At 38.9% G+C, this 20,454-nt stretch overlaps 1 protein-coding gene across 1 annotated transcript; it reads right to left on the reverse strand.

The window, feature by feature from the left end:
• Positions 1 to 694: 694 nt before the first annotated feature.
• LOC127572039 (coagulation factor IX) lies at positions 695 to 19,622 on the reverse strand. The gene is made up of 9 exons (XM_052018870.1): positions 19,481 to 19,622; positions 16,806 to 16,901; positions 15,195 to 15,355; positions 11,885 to 11,909; positions 10,691 to 10,804; positions 8,410 to 8,544; positions 6,373 to 6,560; positions 3,866 to 3,983; positions 695 to 1,835 (listed from the first exon to the last, which is right to left on the reverse strand). The coding sequence occupies exons 2-9, from the start codon at positions 16,873 to 16,875 to the stop codon at positions 1,285 to 1,287; spliced, it is 1,362 nt and encodes a 453-aa protein (XP_051874830.1). The 5' UTR covers positions 16,876 to 16,901; positions 19,481 to 19,622; the 3' UTR covers positions 695 to 1,284.
• Positions 19,623 to 20,454: the final 832 nt, after the last annotated feature.

Consider the following 20,454-nt stretch of genomic DNA (forward strand, 5'->3'; position numbering starts at 1 on the left):
CACTGTGTTAATGAAGTGGGTAGGAGGGGAAAGAATTAGGTTGGAGGCAAGATGAAAGAGGTTTCTGGCCTCGTGCACAACCAATTCTAGTGGGAACAAATGACACTGGATCAACGGAAGGAGGGTTACAAGTAAGTTGATTCATAATTGACACAAAGGGGTGTTTTAAAATGTATAGGTAGACAGTAACTGTAATTTGTAGCAGAGTCTCTCAGCTTAACATGTTTATTCTCTCAATGATTTAAAAAGATGAGATTTTATGTCTATTTCATAAAGTTCATTATAGTAACAAGTTTATTTTTAACCTCTGCTAATGATGTTTAACATGGTAAAGCCCATTTGGTAGGTGTTTTGGGTAAAGGAAGTTACTGCCATCCCATACGAGAAAATTTTTAAGGTGTGGCTGCCTAGAGGTCCTGGCTTAGAGCGAATGGAGGAGCTACATCACTTAGAATGTGTGCTTCCAGGTCAAAGTTTGAACTGCTGGGATCTGTGACTGAGCAAAATCACTGATAGGTCTACATCCAGGAAGATGATACACACATCAATGGTAGGTTGGGGATGATCAATTTATGAGGTGAGAAGATGTTACCAGCTCCCTAATGTTTGAGCACAGATAAAGTTAAAAATGACCATTTCGAGAATAAAATGACAAAAAGGTGACGCAGGAGATCCCGGTAACCAAAAATATATACAACTGAAAACATGGTGGCTGTCCAACACAGGGAAATTCAATTATCAGCATTTACAAAGGAGTTTATTTATCAAATATCCAGAACTGCATAAAATAATTAGACAGTGCCAGATTGTTCACTGCCACATGAACTTCGAATCCATGATTGAATCAAGTTTTAACTAACAGCATCGCTGAAGGCTAGCCAACTCAGAGAGAAGTTTTTAAGCAGAATTTATATAACTTTTTAAAAAAAAGTTCAAATGTAATGATTGATGATTACTGTTGTGAGCTTCAGCCCTTTCATGCTACTGTTTCAGCCCAGTGGTTGCGTTTTGTTTTAATCTATTGGTCATCAGAGAACACCAAATGAAGATATTGTAGCAATGGAACATTCACCATTAGTAATTTCTAGGCTAGAATGTTACGAGCTAAAGCTTCTGTTAAACAAAATTGCTAGTTTAGTTTAAGACTGGTTCCAGTTAAAATCTTTTAAATTTGCTAATTTATTAGCTATTTAGTTCAGAGATCTGCTGTCCAGTGTCACAATGATTTTTCATAACCAGAGCTTATTATCCTTTCTCTGATGGTGGTTGTTATAAATCAGTGTGTCATTCACTGTGCTGTAATAAATTATCATATATCCATGATAGGTAACCTGGCACCCTAGTATATAATCCATATTTTCCTTCTTTGGCACAGCCCTCACCCCAACTAATCACGCCAGTCAGATACCACGTCTCTCGATACAAAACTGCGTACGGTCCCCCACTGTCCCCTCTACAGGAATCCTTGTACTCATTTGTGTATCCAGCACAGAACATATTATCTGTAATTTCCAACCTTGTTGATTTGATGCAAGTTGCCTGTTCAACGTAAGGAAGTTGCACTCTCCTCAAGAATCGGGAAGCCCGACCTCTTTCCCAGGTTACCCCCCAGCCACTTACCATCCCCACTTTCCCACCTTGCAGTAGGAGCTTGCCCAGGTTGTGATTGGGCAGGCAAATTGGAGCAACAGTAGAAGTAAAATTCACAGACTGATTCAAATACAAAAGGGCAATATCATTGTCATATGTTATTGGATCATACTGAGGGTGAGTCAGAATCTTCTTCACTAAAACGTTCTGTTCCCAGATCTCTGTTTGAAGTTTATCAAATTCACCTGGGAGAATTAAGAGCAAAGGGTCACAACCAGCTTGTCATTTAAGTTCTGCAGTTTTTATAGTCTGAAAATGTACTGGTTCTTGAAAACAGATCAAATAGACATCCAGTTCCTTTCTGAAAATATACTAAGAAGCAGCAGCAGATGAATAGGACTAATTAGATCACTCCTTCAAAAAGCTAGAATGAGCACTATTGACTAGGTGGTCTCTTTTGTATTATAGTAGACTCTGATTAAATCTGAAGCAAAGGCATTATCAAAATAAAATCAACTGCTGAAAATCCAAATAAAAGACTGAAGATACAGGAAATCTGAAATACTCAGCAGGTCAGGCTGCATCTGCTGAGAGAGAGAGAGAGAGAGACTGTGTTTAAAACATCTTAAAGTTGTTTTCTCTCTAACTTCTAATTCTGTTGAAAGGTCACTGATCTGAAGCGATAACTCTCTAACACCGCTGCCTTACCTGTTGAGTATTTCCAGCATTTTCTGCTTTCACATTTACATTTGCAGTATTCTATCTTTGGGTGAAAGGTGACAGAAGTGAAGAGAGAAAAATGGAGAGAAAGAAAAGAGTAACAAAAGAGCTGATAAAGGAACAGAAAGGATGAGCAGAAGTTGTCAAGAGAGAGAGATTGAAGTTTGAGATACTTGGGTGAAGGACAGAGTCACAATTGCAAGAGGAATTGATACATACAGCTGAAGGCAGGAAAAATGAGCAAGGGAAGAGATCAAAATGAGGAGAGAGAAACATAAAAACTGTTCAATGTCTACATTGAATATTTTGGGAAAGGGGTGACTCATACCACAGTACAACTTGTACATAATGTGTTAATTGTAATAAAATTAGGGTTGGTAGAATTCAACATTTATTTCAAAACACCATAGCCTAGAAATTGGATCCATTTGCTAACAATTTTTTCATGTGCAAATCACACTTGAAAGTAACCTCACTCAGCTTAGATCATGCTAGCGATGATTTCTGGTGAAATCATGTCCACTGGGAAATTGGCCCTGGCATTTCTATGATTTACTTTTGTATAGTTGATGTTTACACAGGATCGGTTGCGCAGATAGTGATACCACTACTCGCATACTTTGTTTCCTCTATTGCCAGCATAAATTAGAGCTCTTGAGGGCAACCTATAACCTTCGATCACTCACAGAAAACCTAGATGCAAATCATGGGATTAACAATAATATATAAATACTGATAGCTTTCAGTAAAACATGACATATGTTTTATTCATGGCACCTCAACTCTTAACTGTCAGGGTACTGAAAATCAGTGATGTTCCCTTCTCTGTTCACGTAAGAGCTGCGAGCAGCAATCTCTGCCCCTCAATCAACCCACACTTCACAGTGGTGCGGATTCACTTGCAACACAGACCTTGATCAGGGCAGATTATCATTTGGGGAATGCCCAGACACACAGATCACCTTGTACCCCTCTCCCTCATTTCATTCATTCTTGTCTCCTACAGCAGCCTTTTACATAGCTTTCCTATGGATGCCTTGAGGTGAATACACTGCACACAGATCAAGCAGTTGTCGATGAGAACCTCACAAATCCCACTTTAGCTCATGGTTCTGTGTACAAACTCCCCGAGCACTGTTTCTAACGCATTTTCAACCAATTTCACAGATTTTTGTGGAGGATCCAACTGGATGTAGTGCTATACATAACTCTCCAATTAACACACCAAAGTACAATGTTTAGGTACATTTGTTGATGTATTGTTGTGTTCACATTTTACTCAATGTCACTTCAAGCAATCAAATCATAAAATGATATAGAATAAACAGGATTTCAAAACAAATTATTTTTTTGTTCCATTGTTGACGTAAGGTTTTTAGGGGGAAAATTTAAATGTATTTTAAACTGTGGAAAGGTGTTTTCCTAAAGTTAATATCCCCAAAAGAGGAGAATCACTTATACATCAGTGTGACTACACACTAGATTAATAGTAAATGCTGATTTTTTGTTTGTTGATGGTTAACACTTTTTCTAAAAAAACATTACTGCATCTTACCTACTGTAACTGAGTGTGGTCGTATTGTATCAAAGCAGTGAGCAGCACTCACAACCCAGCGACTGTTAATCAAAGTTCCACCACAGAATCCATAACCATCCATATTATTTACCAATACCTAAGAACAACAAAAGCAAATACCTCAGAACTGTGTTATTGTAAAAGATGGTGTCCAGTTTAGAGTCTTTTGCATTACAGCCGCGAAGGTTAAAGCTGATTTGCCCGATTTTACATTATGCAGTGTCAGTAATTAGTTGTTTCTATTGCACAGTGAGATGGTAATGAGATACCCTAAATTAAAGATAATTGCAAAAAATGAAAGCAGAGAATATGTAGGGGTCTGGATAAAGTGTAGAATTCTTAATCTCAAAACATTGTTGAAAAAAAACTTTATTCATACAAATAAAAAATTTGATAATTGCTTTAAAAGGGAGGAATATTAAAGTAAGCGGAGCATAAGATTGAACCAGGTGAATTCTGTGCAAAATGCTTGGCGGGCTCAGTCTTTCTGAAACCGTATCATTTCATGGCCTAGATTTTTACCTATCATGAAGACTTCACTGATCTAATCAGATATTGTTCTCAGTGCAAGGGCCATTCTTGGATGACAGTGCAATACCACCTAAGGCAAAGTTTGGGAAGGCAACCATCAAATGAAATTTAAAACATGTTTTCCATTCAATTCCAATTTGTCTTGCACAGTTTGTACCTTTTTAATGAACTGACCACAAGAATGAGCTTCTTTACACCCCTTGTCCTTTCACTCTTGACCTAAGGAAAATGAAAGACTTGCTGGTGTATTTACTTATTTTCCGCACTTGCTCTCTTTCCCCTTAAGACATTCTCATTCCACCAGAATATCTTCACAAGTTCCACTTTAAATGGCACGCATGCATAGGGAAGAAGTAGTGCTACAAGAATCCCAAAATCTCTATACATTTCATGAGAACAATGCCATAAATCTACTGTATAGGCCATGGGGAAAACTACTGATGGACAAAAATAGAAAGATACAGGTCCTCCCCAGGTTACAAACGCCCAACTCATGTATAGCCTGTGCATCTGAATGAGCATTTGGGAGACCAGTGATATGGATTTGCCGGCTGCTGTGGGGCTGCAGGCATCTTCTGCCACCTTGAACTCGGTTGTGGCTGCATTGCTGATGCAAACTGTCCAGGTTACAAAGTGTTCATAGGAACAGAAACCTGCCAGAATCTGGGGAGGACCTGTAAATGCAGGATGGTCAGGAAGTTCTTTGTATTAGGTATCTAGTTCCAACTACTCCAATGTAACCTCATTGTGAATGTATCACCTCATAGCTTGCACTGAAAATGAACTGACTATAAGATGCATTGCACCATTTCCATTAGAGACCATTGAGTTTCAAAGCACCAGTCATCAGCAACTCTGCAGTGGGTCGCATTCCTTCCTCTTCATAACAGCGGTAAAGAGGAATGCCAAAGCACAGGAAAGTGTAATCTGGTAGAACGGCTGCTAGATTATATCACTAGGCAATAAAATGTTGGAGAAGTAGGGCAAATCTGGTGTCTGAAAGAAGGGCTCCAGAAAGAATTTAATTGCAAGTAGTCTTTTACAGTTCTCTAATATATCTGCAGCTGCAATGACATGAAGCCAGAGCTGAAGTGCAAAGGCAAGATAGTTAACTGACAAATATACTTTGTGATACATCATATCAATGTGCATATTATTGAAAGATGTTTGGGGCACTGAAAATATTATCCTCTGAGAGACTGAGGCTGAGAGTGTGTGTGATACTCGGGATCACATGTAATAGTAAAGATTACTTGACCTTATACAATCAAACTTCTTCCATTGAAGTCATATTCATGGTACAATGTTGGCGACATCTCATTGGAGAACTTTCGTCCAGATCAGATCCCCTTCTCTACCACTTCCATTCCAACTTCCATGGCCTTGGCTTAAAAACAACAGTCTAGAGAATCCAGATGCATATCACCCCTTCCTTCACTGATGGGCCTAATCACCTTCATGGAGGATCAACCATCATTGTCCCCTCTTGGAACAGTCATGCTTTCAGGGCATTGCCACTTAAAGACAAAGGGGTTGGGGGGTGCTTCTGAAGCAGGTGCCAGTCCAGTGCTGAGGATCAGCAAGTCTCACTTTAATTTGCCTTCACAGGTCATGTCCCCCTGTACTGTACTCATCCCATCCCTCTCCCAGACATCCCAATGACCCCTCCCAGCCCTGAACTCTGGATACCCCAGCAGCCCCAACCAGGCTCAATTTCCAGACACCACCCCTGGACCTCATGCTGAAGAATTATGCAGCAGTAGACCCACAGCAGAGATGGGTATTGGTGTTCTTTGAGTGCCAATTTTAGGAAAATATATCACTTAAATATTGCAAACCATAACTAGACTTCACATGTTCCAATTCCAGCTCCACAACATGATGCTATTAAACATATTTTAACAGCTTGAGGACTTATGAACCAAATGTGTGAGCACAGCTTTATATTGCCTTACCTGCCAAGGACAAAGTCCTCGTCTGCAAAGGTTTCCACCAATAATTCGTATCCTAGCTTCTGATTCACTGTAATTTAACTTTGTTAAGTACTCAAAGTCTGTATCTGTATCATTGAGGGAATGTTCTGCCCCATCGAATGCACGAGTTCGTGATCCATACAGAGGTAACCTCCCACATGGGTAATCCTCTGGAGTTAAAGAGAGGAAAGTAACAAATTCAATGGAATATGAAGGATGCACAAAGAAACTAGTTGGTTAAGTATTATCTAGAAGGTGATTCTGAATAAATGAGCAGAGTTGGATTTTCATTTGATAAACTGCAAGTGGCTGAAGATCGACATTTCTCACAGCTGACCATATGGAAGCAATGAGCCACAAGGAGGAAATTCCGCTGCGTCATTAAGTGTCTGACTAACAACCGGCATAAACTAGGTGATGTGCTTCCTGAATTTGCTATTTCCAATTTTCAGAAGTTCAGGAACTATCATATTCCATGAAGCATCAGACCATCTTTGGTTAATCATATGTGCTGTGAGCTCACAGCCACATCAAGGTTAGAACAACTCATTACTGTATACTGTCCCTGCTTTAAAATGGCAGTTTGACATCCTTAGATTTTCAACCCCGATCATTTCCTTGCAAGACCTTCTTTACCCACTCTCATTAAAACTTACATCAATTTGTATCTGGTTCAAGTGCACATCAATGTGGTCTGCACCTTAACAGGATGGGCTGTTTCTCTGGAAGCAATGTAATCTATGTTCCACTCTGTCTCCATCCTAGCACATCCATGATGTCTAGAAATTGGATTTCACTTTTGTTGCTCTAAGTGGATGTTAGGTTTTTTTTCTGATGGCAAATCAGAGGTCACCAAACTAAAAGTGAGAAATTGAGATATCATCACTCTTGTGGTTTTTCCCATTTACAACCAGTAGAACACAACTTGGATACTTGCAGATGGCAGCTACCACAGATGAGGGAAAGTGTAAAGGGTGTGAAGGAATTGACAGGAAGGAAAAGAGAAGGGGCAGTTAGGGGGGGAAGGGCTAACAATATGTGATGAGCACCCCATGCTATATAACAGCCCAATCAGGCCATTGTCATAGCGGTCATTATGGTCATAGATGCAAGCACCTTGCCACAAGGTACACAAGCACTGAAACCTCTGTTAGTGATGCCTGCCTTCAAAATGGCAGCACATGGAAATCAATGTGGAGTCTCAGTACTGATAAAATTGATGTCCCAGTGGGGACCCTTTAAATCACATACAGTTCCCAACCTGCTATGTGGTTTGCTCCTTGTTTTACGAGTGAGAAACGAAGATCATGGGTCATGACCTTTTATATAATTTCTGCCACGCATGTTGATGGCAATATTATATGCACAAAATGCAATGTAAAATGGCATGTGTGCTTAGGTGAATTAGATAGTGCCTGATCCAATTTTGCAATGAATGAGACTTCTGCTGGAAAATGGCAAACAATACTTTTTTTGCATGATTTGAGATAGAACTTGTAGATATTTACCATAATCCAATTTCTAGGCAAAGATTTCTTAACCAAAAATTGACATCCAAGTCCTAACATTGACTTCTTAAAGGTTAATTTGGACACTTGGCTAAGATGCAGATCATGGCTTTGAATGCAAGTTACTGGACAACATCAAAGGCTTGAGGTATTGATCTGGAGACACCATTTTCAATCTCACCATGGAATTTAAATAAATGGAATTAAATAAATTTGAAATTAAAATGCTAAAATCAATAATGGTGAGCAAGAAACTTATTGACTGATGTAAACAGTCATCTGGTCCATTTGCTTTGCTAATGTCTCCCAGGGTAGGAAACCTGCTGTTCAATATGCAAATTAAGACTAAACAATTTTGTTGACTGTTACCTGTCCTTTGAAGTTATCTGGCCACTTGGTTCAAGGACAATTTGAGAATAGATAACAATATTGGTCCTGTCAGCATTAGCAAATAAAATGTATTTTTTAAAAATTATATAAATATGAAATAGTGACAGAGTCTAATCAGTACCACTTGCGGAACAGGTCTGTTGATCTTCATTTAGTTGATAACCTTTTGCGCATGAGCACTTTGGCATTTGTGTTGTCATGTTGATGCTGCAGTACTGCTGACAGTAGCCATTCTTATATTCACAATCCAGGTTCTCTGAATTAAAGAACAACATAAAGAATACACGATTTCTCTTGTTGAGATTCTGCAATGACTACTGCGTCAGAGAAGCTGTGATTCATCAGAATCAGGTTTATTATCACTGACAGATGTGAAATTTGTTGTTTTGCAGCAGCAGTACAGTGCAAGACATAAAGACATAAAAATTACTTTAAGTTACAAAAATAAATAGTGCAAAAGAGGAATGATGAGGTAGTGTTCATGGGTTCATGGACCGTGCAGAAATCTGATGGCAGGGGGGAAGAAGCTGTTCCTGAAATGTTGAGTGTGGGTCTTCAGGCTCCTGTACCTCCTCCCTGATGGTAGTAATGTGAAGAGGGCATGTCCCAGGTAGTGAGGGTCCTTAATGATGGATGCTGCCTTCTTGAAGCATCGCCTTTTGAAGATGTGCTCGATGGTGGGGAGGGTTGTGCCCGTGATGGAGCTGGCTGAGCCTACTACCCACTGCAGCCTCTTTTAATCCTGCATATTGGAGCCTCCATACCAGGTGGTGATGCAACCAGTCAGAATGCTCTCCACCGTACATCTATAGAAATTTGCAAGAGTCTTTGGCGAGATACCAAATCTCCTCAAACTCCTAATGAAGTTGAGCTGCTGGCTTGCCTTCTTCATGATTGCATGTGTTGGACCCAAGACAGGGTGAAACTGAATGGTAAAGAATGCAGAGCATAATGATGGATGACTATTCTTTCAGACTAAAGGGAAGTGTGCAGTGGTGCCTCTGAGGGTCTAATTTTAGAACCACTGCTCTTTTTTGATATATTGACTTCAGCATTCAGGGCAGAATTTAAAAGTTTGTCGACAACACAAAACTTGGAAATGGAGGAAACTGAAAAGGTCAGTAACAGGTGCAAGGAGAAGGTGGATAGACTTGTGAAACAACCCGATACGTGGCAAATTAGCTTTAATGCATAAAAGTGTAAAATGCTACATTTTGAGGCAATATAAACCAAATGGTTTAACTTTAAAGAGGGTACGGAAACAGTCAGGCGAGGGTGAAGGTGGCAATATAAGTTGAGAAGGTTTCATAGAAACACAGAGCACAAAAATATTGTGTTAAACTTTCTTGGATAATTTTTATAAACCATTTGGAGTATTATGCTAACTGCTAGGCACTGCAATTTAGAAAGGATGTCAAAGCCTTAGAACATAGATAGAATGGTACTAAGGATGTTCAAATTTGTTTCGTGTAGAGGATAAAGAAGTTGCAGTTGTTTTACTTGAAGCAAAAAAGGCTGAGGAGATTTAATGTTATGGTGCCCAAATGGCAGAGAATTTTCAGCATCTTGTTTTCATTTCAGATTTCCAGCATCTGCAGGTTTTTTTTTAAATTTTCATTCAGTGAAGACTTGAATATCACCAAACTCCATTCCTTTTTTAAATATGGTCCAATATGACACCAGATTTCTGTGATACCTTGCAACACTACTGACACTGTTGCATTAACTGTTGAAAAAAGATGAACCATGGCAGTGGGTAAAGGAGCAGCAAAAGGTGTATGAATTTCATGAGTGTGTCCCTCGTGGTGCATGACAACACCAGCAATGCACTGAAGCTCCCTTGTGACCCCTCCACTTATGGAGTTGAGATCACAATAAGCCACATCATGCGCAATGACCAGGAAAATCTCACTGCTTATGCATTGCCCAATTAAAAAAAAAGGAGTAATAGGAATGACACCTAGACAGAGGAGGAAACTTCGGAAAAAATCATTCCCACTTGCCAACAATGCCACTTCCCATCATTCTGAAATGTCGTGCACACTGCTATGTTGTCCTGCACAATTTCTATCTTGACAAACATAAAACCCCATAGAAAGTATAATATTCACAGGTATGTGTATTTGACTGTGGTCATCTGGCATGAACAGTGGAGCTATCACTTCTAACTATCTTCCTTGTGCTTTTGCCTGGAGTCTAATGTGCATCCACCAATTCACTGGTGATGTGAGGTGCTGACCATCTTGCCTAGATATTGAATAGTAAAAGTTTCCACAACCCATATGAAAGAAATAAAAAGCAATAAGCCAAATAAACATATGCATGCTCACATGTACCCTGCACAACCAGTGACACACATGAGGAGGGTAGGTTGGGGCACATTATCAGAAGCAACCACCAACCTGTTTCACAATTCTCTCCTTTCCACAGAGGAGGACAGAGACAGATATATCTGTAGCTGTCGAGTTTACACAAACCACCATTCAGGCATGGATTGGATTTACAAGGATCCAAATCTGGGTGTGACAGAGATAAAAGCATTCAGAGAAACATTTGAAGAATATGTTCATCAGGAACTGGCAATGTGATTTGACAGATCTCATAGACTCATACAGTATGGAAACAGGCCCAACGAGTCCATGCTGACTATCAACAACCCATTAACACATTTACTACATTAATCCCATTTATTATTCTTCCCGCATTCTCAACTCCCCCAAGATTCGACTACTCACTTACACACTAGGGACAATTTACAGTGGACAATTAATCTAGCAACTTGGATGTGGGAAGAAACCGGAGCACCCAGAGGAAACCCACGTGGTCGCAGGGAGAATGCGTGAGCTCCACACAGACAGTACCTGAAGTTAGGATTGAACCCAGGTCTCTAGTGCTGTGAGGCAGTGGCTCTTCTAGCTGCACCACTGTGCTGCCCTCTTGTAGAATAGTAATCTCCCAGGATTCTGGATAATGGAATTTGGCTTGAGAAAAATTAAATAAATGTTCCTTGGTTTGACCTCCTTTCACTAAATTCCTCTCATTCCTGCAAGAAATTGGATTCCCTCCCTCCAACCACTTCACAATTTTGCTATGTTAATTCTTAACTTGCATCTTCTAGTGCTAGAAATAGTATACAACTACTTCACATTCAAAATCACAAAAATTGTTTTCCCATTGAATAACTATCGATACAAATTTTGTAAATTCAATGAAGGCTGCAATCAAAATAGATTGAAGCATTAATTGTTTAACAGGTGAAGGTTAATATATTGAATTTCAAGTATCTTTATTATTATGAAGTCTTGTACCACAATGATGAATAACTACTTGGTGTATTTATGAAAGATGTAGCCATTAGCTTCTGTTCCTGTACAGCTGCCCAAGAGAGTCCATGCATCCTTGATGGATATTAAAGTCTTTGCTGTGGCTATAGGTTTGATTGCCAGCAATGTCTGATACATTTGGTAACTAGACAGGAGCACTGATTGGTGATAATGTCTTTCATGGACAGTTTTATGACCCTAAATCTCACAGAATATAAGAAAGGGTACATCAGAAATGAATTATTTCATTCCAAGTGATACAACATCACTTACTTTTGTAGGAAAACCAAAACTCCATCTGTTAAAACAAAGAACAGTGTTAAGGTTCTATTTATGGGAGTTGTTAACCAGTCATCACTTCATTCACCTCAGATGAAACTCTTAACTTCAACTATAACATCCTGCTAATGTTCTCAGCCATGTGGCAAATGAAGTGGCCACAAATTTCAGTTTACTAATCCTGTTAAAATGAGTTTTACTACCGTGGGTTTGATCACGTGAATTGCTACATGAAATTAAGAAAATTTTTTCATGGAACTACCTGTGAATTCAACTCCTGAAGTGTGTTTGAAAATTCAAAGGTAGGATAGATACGACTATAAACAAATAAAAGATGGGGGTGGGGGTGTAGCTGGTGACAGAATTAGCAAAGAGTTAACTGAATTCATTCAAAATAAGTCGGAGAGTTATGATTTGATAAAAGTTAGTAGAGGGGGCCAGGAAAGGAAACGCTTAATGATGGTTATCTGGCATTAATGATTAATGTACCATCAGTGAAATGTGGAAAATGGTTAAAAACAAGTGTGTTGTGTCTGAATGTGTGAAACTTTTAGAACAAGATAGATGAATTAATACTACACACAGAAATAGTGAGATGGAATTATCCTGATAATAAAGGATAGGGATGAAAGATAGAGTCAGAGAAGAAAATCACGAAGTAGAATGGGTTTGGTAGAGCTAAGAATGATTGCTGAGTGGTGGAGTGGGCTTGAGAGGCTGAGTGGCCTACTCCTGCTCTGAATTTTGATATCTCCATGCTTTCAAGGATGTATTTATAGGTGCCATAACTGTATTTGGACTTTTGAACAGAGTGAATAGTAGGAAATTTGAGATGTGCACAACAGGGGTAATACGGTAAACAGTTGGACTTTAATTTTCATAGACACTGAACTAACCAAAGTTGCAGTGATGCAATGATGATGGGTTTATTATGTGCATTTAAGATAGATTTTAAAATTAGCTTGTCAAGGAAACAACAGGATTACAGGCAATTTTAGATTTAGCATTGCACAATGAGTCAGGGATAATTCGTAATGTTGTAATAAATAAATCTTCAGGAAGAAGCAATCTTAACATGATATAATTGCACACTGAGCTTAAGAGCATTTTAGTTAAAGTTAAAACTAAGAACTTAAATTTAAACAGAGTAGCCAAGGAGTCATATAGCATGGAAAAAGGCATTTTGGCCCCAGCCAACCATGATGCAGCATTTACACTGTCCAGGTTGCTGGAGTTACGAGGGAATAAGCTCCACTAACTGTGCCACTCCAGGAAGGGATGAAAGGCATTTGCTAAGGTGTTTTGGGAAACTAAACTAAAATATATTATGGTAATAAGCAATGGCAAACATTAAAGTAAATAATTTATACTTCACTGTAAATGTATAATCCCTGAGATGATCAAAAACCCCTTGAGAAAGACTAGTCCAACCTATAGATACATTAAAGATTGTATTAAATTAAAAGCTTAACAAGTTCCCGATAGAGTAATGAGCCTAGTGACGGAAGATGTTAGAATTCAGTAAATGATGACTGATGGAGAGAGAGAAAAAAGAACATACAAGTAAGAACGAAGGTAAAGTCAAAAGATTTAAAATCTTCCATAGCACAAAAAATGATATTAGCAAATGTAAATGTGTGCTCCTTACAGGCAGAGAAATTTTAGACAGTCTTAGAGATATACAGCATAGAAATAGGCCATTCAGCCCACCATGCTTCTGCTGTCCTTCAAGTACCAACTATGTTAATCCCATTTACTAGCACTTGGTCTGTAGCCTCTGTGCCCTGGTAATTCAAGTTCTGAAGTCATGTCAAGGGTCTAGTGAGAGTGATGACGTTAAAGATATGAGTGTCAATAAAGAAAAGGTATTGGACAGATTAATGGGAGGAAAAACTAACAGATGCCCTTGATCTGATGGCCAACATTCTTGGCCATTTTAACAATATGTTTTACAGAGCTAGTAAATACATTGGTTTTGATCTTCCAGAATTCTTTGGGTTGTCATAGATTAAAAGGGAGCAAATGTAACCTAGTTATTTATGAAAGAAGGGAGAGAGAAAATAGAACTCTGGGACAGCCGGTCAAACATCAAGTATAAAAACATGAACAGAAGAACATACGAAATGGGAGAAGGAATATGCCATCTGCCTCACTATTCGTCAAGACCATGGCTGATTGTCTACCTTAGCATAATTTTCCTGCACTATTCTCATATTCCTTGATCCCCCTAACATCCAGAAACTTCAATTTCTGTTTGAATGAACTTGATGACTGCCTCTCCAATGGCCCGCTGAGGTAGAGAATTCTAAAAATTCATTATCCTCTGAGTGAAGAAATTTCTCCTCATTTCAGTCTTAGTTGTAAAATGCCGCAATTTATGATTAGGAGTGTGGTAAGAAGAGAGTCAAAAATGATAATATGATTAAACAAAGTCTATACGAATTTATGAAAGGAAATTCACGTTTGGCAACTCTAACCAAGTTTCTTGAGATTGTAACTAATGGGGATTGTAACTAATTATAGTAATCAGCGAATGTTGGGTAATAGCTCATTAGGGTGCCACTCAAGAGGTTAATGCACAAACCCAGGACTAAATGGGTCACTTAAGAGGAAAGAGAGAGTGGAAGTAATTGGGTTAATTTTGGCTTGGAATATTATAGTGCTGCAAGAATTGGTATTTGAGCCAATATACTGTATATAATCTTTATCAATGATATGGATGCAGGGTCTGAAAGTAGTGTATCCAGGTTTATGAATGATACAAAGCCTTTGGAAGAGTAACTTATGAAGAGCCTGTAAAGATCTACAAAGGAATTTGGACATGTTAATTAAATAGGCAAGAACATAACAGGGTGACTACAATGTGGAGAAGTTACCTATCTTAGTAGGGAAAATAGAGAAGCAGGATATTTTGCTTAAAAGGTGAAAAGCTGAGAGATCAGGTATTCAGATGGTATTCAGATGGTATCAAATGATGGTATTCAGAGGGATTTGGTGTTCTTATCCATCAGTTGCAGAATGTTAGCATATGGATGTAGCAAGCAATGAGGATAGAAAATTGTATGTTTGCCTCTATTAAAAAGCATTTGGTGTGCATGAGTAAGAAAGCATTTCTGAAATTATTTTAGGGACTTGGAGAGCATATCTTTATCCTGAAATGCTCATTTGATATACACAATTACATCTTAAGTTAGACTTGCACATATAAACATACAAAACGCCTGCCTACAGAAGACAGACATATACAAAATAGGTGTGTACACATGCTCACATATCCATATGCATTTATCATAATACAGCTTACTGTATTTTCTCTGGATTTATAAATTTCTTGTGCTTCCTCAAATGTACAGGATTCCTCATAGCATTCTCTCTCTAGAGACCCTGGTTTAAGCTCTTCCCAGAACCAGTTTGCTCGTTTCCGGATTTTCAGCACTCTTGTTGCTTCATTCTTCTGGAAAAACACTATAAAGATGTTGCAGAGGGTGAGGTGGTGAAGGTGGCATGTGGGGAGAGGAGTTCAGGGAGGGGTTGGCATTTCAAGGTTAAGATCACAACCATTAATTCAGACAGGTTCCAGGACTGCTCAAATTCAAATCTTTAATAAACACAGACCAAGCTTCATTGTATGATGCATGTTACCCCACAAGTAGTACCCAAAGTGCTATTCCTGGCCTCAGTCTCTGAATGGAGGATGAAAAATAAACAGAGGAGAATGAAATCTCCCTACTGCTTTTCTCCCATGAAGTCAATTGCATAGAACTTCACAGAGCACCCCAGATCTTCTCTGGCCTTTCCAAACCATTCTGTGATGTGCCCAGCAAATTGCCACCAATCTCATTGATGTCTGCCTCCCAGCTGATGGAAATATGGATGTGTTTCTAAGCACTATTGTGTTTGGGATGATGTATACCTGTTTGTATTGGGCTCAGCAGTCGACAGGCTTTTCTGCTAAAATCAGAATTTACTGTTGTAACTTTCTCCAGATTTGCATTTGGAAGGTTCCACATCCAGTATCTGGTAGCCCAGAGCAGCTCACTTTATGCTCAGTTGCTCTGCCCTCCAGTTTAGTAAACTGGACTATTAAAATAGCCTGGCCGTACTGCTGGAGGTACTTACACTGAGAATTGGAGTTGGAGACCAGCAGCCTGTAAATATTCAGGTCTGAAGCCTCAAAAAGCAAAGAAATACCTTTCACTTTCAGTTTCAACTTGATGCTTCTCCAGCTTGAGGAGGATTTCTCATGTAAATCCCCATTGTCATTTGCAGGATGATGTTGCGTATCAGAGTCTGTCTAGAAACCCAACCCCCACTGTCTCTCAAGCTTTCCTCTTTTCAAACCTAGTTCAAGCCTTTGATAGCAGGCCCAAAGGAGTGAAAGTGGACTCTTTACAAGGTAATGGAACGTAGATACGTGGAAAAGTTAAATAAAAACTGGATAGATATTTGATAGAACAGGATTAAAGATCAAGGATATTAGTTTTCAGTAAAGGGCAGATGAAGGAAAACAAAGAAGAGGATGCCAGCAAACAAGGTGGGTTCTAAAAAAGCACATCTTTGCAGCAACTTCAAAAGGTAGGTTGGCTAATCCATAAGGTCATCAGCGGTTGAACACTAAGCAAATGGCTCTTGACTGAAGTAGACTTTATTTGTTTTTGTTCTTTACACTTTACAAAGGATTCGTCTATTGGGTGCTTCTTGGGTTAATCTTATTTCTGTTCAAGTGACCTTTCAAATTACCATAACCAAAATGAACATCTGTAGCAGCAGTTTCATGTCATGGGTGACAAGAAGATTCATGAACTATTCCTGGCAATTTTCTCTTCCTGAAGCAGCAACGTGGTCAGTTCTATTTCTGAATATAACATATTAACATGAGAAGCTTAAGTAGAGTCAATGTGATCTTGGCACCTACCTGAGTTCTCAACACTCACAGAATAGCTAACCAACATGAGTGATGCCAAACACCAGTAACACCCCAGCATTTTCAGGGTCTGAATGCAAACCTGGTCTGGGTAAGAGAAAGGGAGATTAGACAACAGAATCAACCTTTCAATGAACCCCCTTGGGCCTATTGGTTTCTCTGAACTGCAATCCACAAATGATGACCCTGTAAAACACCTGTTTTCCACTGCAGCAGAACAGGAGTCTCTTCCTGATGTTTGGTTACATCTATGTTTTGGTGTGAATTGTGAACAGTCAAAGACATTTATTCTACAGGTAACAAAGGCCAATGCTTCAATGCATTTATCAACTTATGATCCAATTCTGTGATAACAATAATCACAGGGATACAAAACATTGAGCCAACTCCTGGTAGTGAATCTACCTTTTGCATTCCAGTTTTAAAACGAGTTATCCTTGAGCACTGGGAATTCAATTACAAATATTTTAAAACCAACTCACGATAAATCAATCACCTCAGTGTAAGAAAACTTTACAAAAGTTTATTATTAAATTTTAAGTCATTTCTTTGAGCTTCTCTTCATCAGAATAATATTCTGAGAAGCTCTATCAGTTTAGTGAATGCAGCCCCCATACTATATTTCTGGACCTATGCTGGCTGCCCTTTCCCAGGTATTACCTAAATTCTGGTCAGAACCTCCCACATGCTCACCCCCATGCTTTACACATATCCCATGCTGGTGGAAATCAGACTGGCCACAGACTAAACCTAAGATGCAAACAAGTTTCAAACTCTAGAATAGCACTCACTGTCTAACAGGCTTTCCCATATCTGCTAGCAGATTATTTTTAACTGATATGACTGGACAAATAATGTTCAACCTGCAGTTTCCTCTCTCTAGAATAACAAAGAAAAATTCAATTATCATCTCACTAATCTCTCGTCTGACAACATGTGAAACTCTTGGATTTCAGTGGAGACACTGCCTAAAACACAGATCTTGGAACTCAGTGTCTGGACATCTAATCTTCCTTCAGCTTGTTTTGTCAGTCCCTGTGCTGGTTCTGTTCTAAAATACACAAGGCCAGCATCTGAGACCTAAACATTATAAACATTGCAACATCTATTGTTGTGATGTTGCCCACTTACTGTGGAATTCAGAATTTAAATTTGGTCTGCTGTTAATGCTACTGGAGGTCAGTGCTTGTTATGTCATCTGTTTGATTAAGGTTACATTATTAGGCTATTTCTAGTTAAACCTAGTCTAAATTAAATCACATGTTAGATTATAGTGCCTGTTAAATACTCTCAGGATGTCTGAGCAGTGTTACTGCATGCCATCTGCAGTAAATTGGTCATCTTTCCAGATGAAGAAGCTCTACTGAATATCCTAAAGAATTTGCTAATCTGTCTGCTGGTGCATTTGTTGGTGTAGTTTCACACAACTCCAGTGACCTGGGTTCAATCCCTATCCCTGCTGGTGTCTCAGTGGAGTTTGCATGTTCTCATTCTGACTGCATGGGCTTCTCCCGAGTTCTCTGGTTTCCCCCCACATCCCAAATATGTGCTGGCTGGTAGTTAATTAGTCACTACAAATTACCCCAAGCATAGTGGGTGGTAGGGGAATGAGGGGTGGGGCATGGAGTTTAATGGGCTGGTGTGAGAGAATAGTTAGAAGGAAAATATGTGGAGGAATGTGATTAATGGGATTGTTTCAGAGAACCAGCATAAACCCTTGCTGTGCCAAATCGCCGCCTCCTATGTTCTAAGGAAATATGAGAGTTAATGAGTTAGAGTTAGTGATTTTGCAATTATCTCTGAGGCATTTCTTCATAAAGAGATGCCAGCAATTCACTCAAGGACTTTTTCTCCTTTTTTAAACAAGTTACAGTTAAAACTGCACACAAAGGATGTTCACGAGTGACAACAGCATTTTCTGTCTGGAAATGTGCATTATATTCCAAATCCTTGACACAGTGGAACCTACTGATTGTGCCCATACTGGACCACTACCACCCCATGGTCCTTATCAGCAAATGGTGCACCTGACTCTGCTCTTGACCTTAACTCCTGCAGCTCCAGGGAAGTTAGAAAACTCTGACGGTGTAGCCAATATGCCACCCCCAATGGTAAGAGAGAAACAATGGAAACAAAAAACAAAAAAAAATCCAATCTAAAAATCAAGGGAATTAGAGGCAAAATATAAATGAAGAAATTAATCATCATAAACTATCTCCGCATGAGATTGAAGAGGTAAATTTTCAAAGCATGCAGTTTGGTTGTTAAATGGAATGATCAAACAAGAGCCCCCAACTCCCTAAAATTAGTTCCTCCATTACACCAACATGGGCACAACAAAAACAGGTCAAATACTTAACATGGACACACAAGTAGTCATAATACTTTAAAGTGGTCCTTTGATATTGGAAGCTCTCTGTAAAATGGGAACTCCTTTGGCGTTCCACCCACAACAGATAATAGTCAAGTGATTCATAAGAATAGGAAAAGTCCCTTAAGTTTACTTAGTACACCCCCATGCTGTTAAAAAAACATTTAATTTGTTTAAACATTTATCTTTTGAAAATATTAAATGCATTGTATGTTTAATGAAAAAATGTAACTGAATTCTTCAATAAAATAATTTTATAACTAGATTGTTCAAGTTTAAGCTATTATTCACTTACCGTGTCCTTGTCCCTCAGCTAAGTTCCAATTCTTTCAAACAGTATGCTAGTTGTTAACTAACTTATTCCAAATATTGACTCAGTTAATCAATCATTTGGAATTCCTGTTTTTTTTCCTATGACTGGACAGCAGAGCCAAACCTAAGTGAAACTGGTTCAATGTGCCTCAGGTTTTATTCCTGGTCTGGTTTGAGTTCACAGATTAGAATCATAATCAGCTAAAGAACAGAAGGTTATTCGGCCCATTGTCTCTTGGGCTATTTAGGTAAAGACTCACTTCCCAGTCTTGGTCTGTGGCTTTGTAGGTTATGGCATATTAAGGGATAATAAAATATTAATCCATCATTACCACCTGGTTGAAAATCTGTTCTTCGCTCACTTCTAGTTGTTTTACCAGTTACTTAAATCTACATCCTGGTATTGATTCCCCTACTCAAGGAAATACATCCTTCCCATTAACTCTTTCTCTAATAATGTTACACATTTCAAATAAATTTATCTTCGGCTTCCTCTGTTCTTTAGTAAACAGCCCCAGCATATCCAATCTTTCTTCATAGCTGTAATTCTCCATTTCTTCACTCTTTCAAGCACAGTCCCATTCTTTGTGTAGTGTGGTGATCAAATTTGCACACTATTGTCGTACATTTTATGCCTTAGCTAAGAAAGAAATGTACCCCAAGTGTCTTCTTAATCACCTTAACTATCCCAAATACCTTTCTGAGATCTGTGACATGCACGCCAAAGGTTCCTTTGTATCTCTGCACCACTCACATTCCAACCACTTATTGTGATCCTTTTCTTGTTTGCCTCCCCCAAGTGCATTAGTTCACAGAATCATAGAACAGTTAGAGCATGGTAGGAAGCCATTCAGCCTGATGAGCTCTATGTAGGAGCAATCCATCTCATGCCACTCTCCCAACCTCTCCTCATAGCCCAGCAACTTCTTTCCTTTCAGAAACTCATCCAGGTCTCTT

The sequence above is a fragment of the Pristis pectinata genome, chromosome 6 (genome assembly GCF_009764475.1).
Source record: "Pristis pectinata isolate sPriPec2 chromosome 6, sPriPec2.1.pri, whole genome shotgun sequence".
NCBI lineage: Eukaryota > Metazoa > Chordata > Chondrichthyes > Rhinopristiformes > Pristidae > Pristis > Pristis pectinata.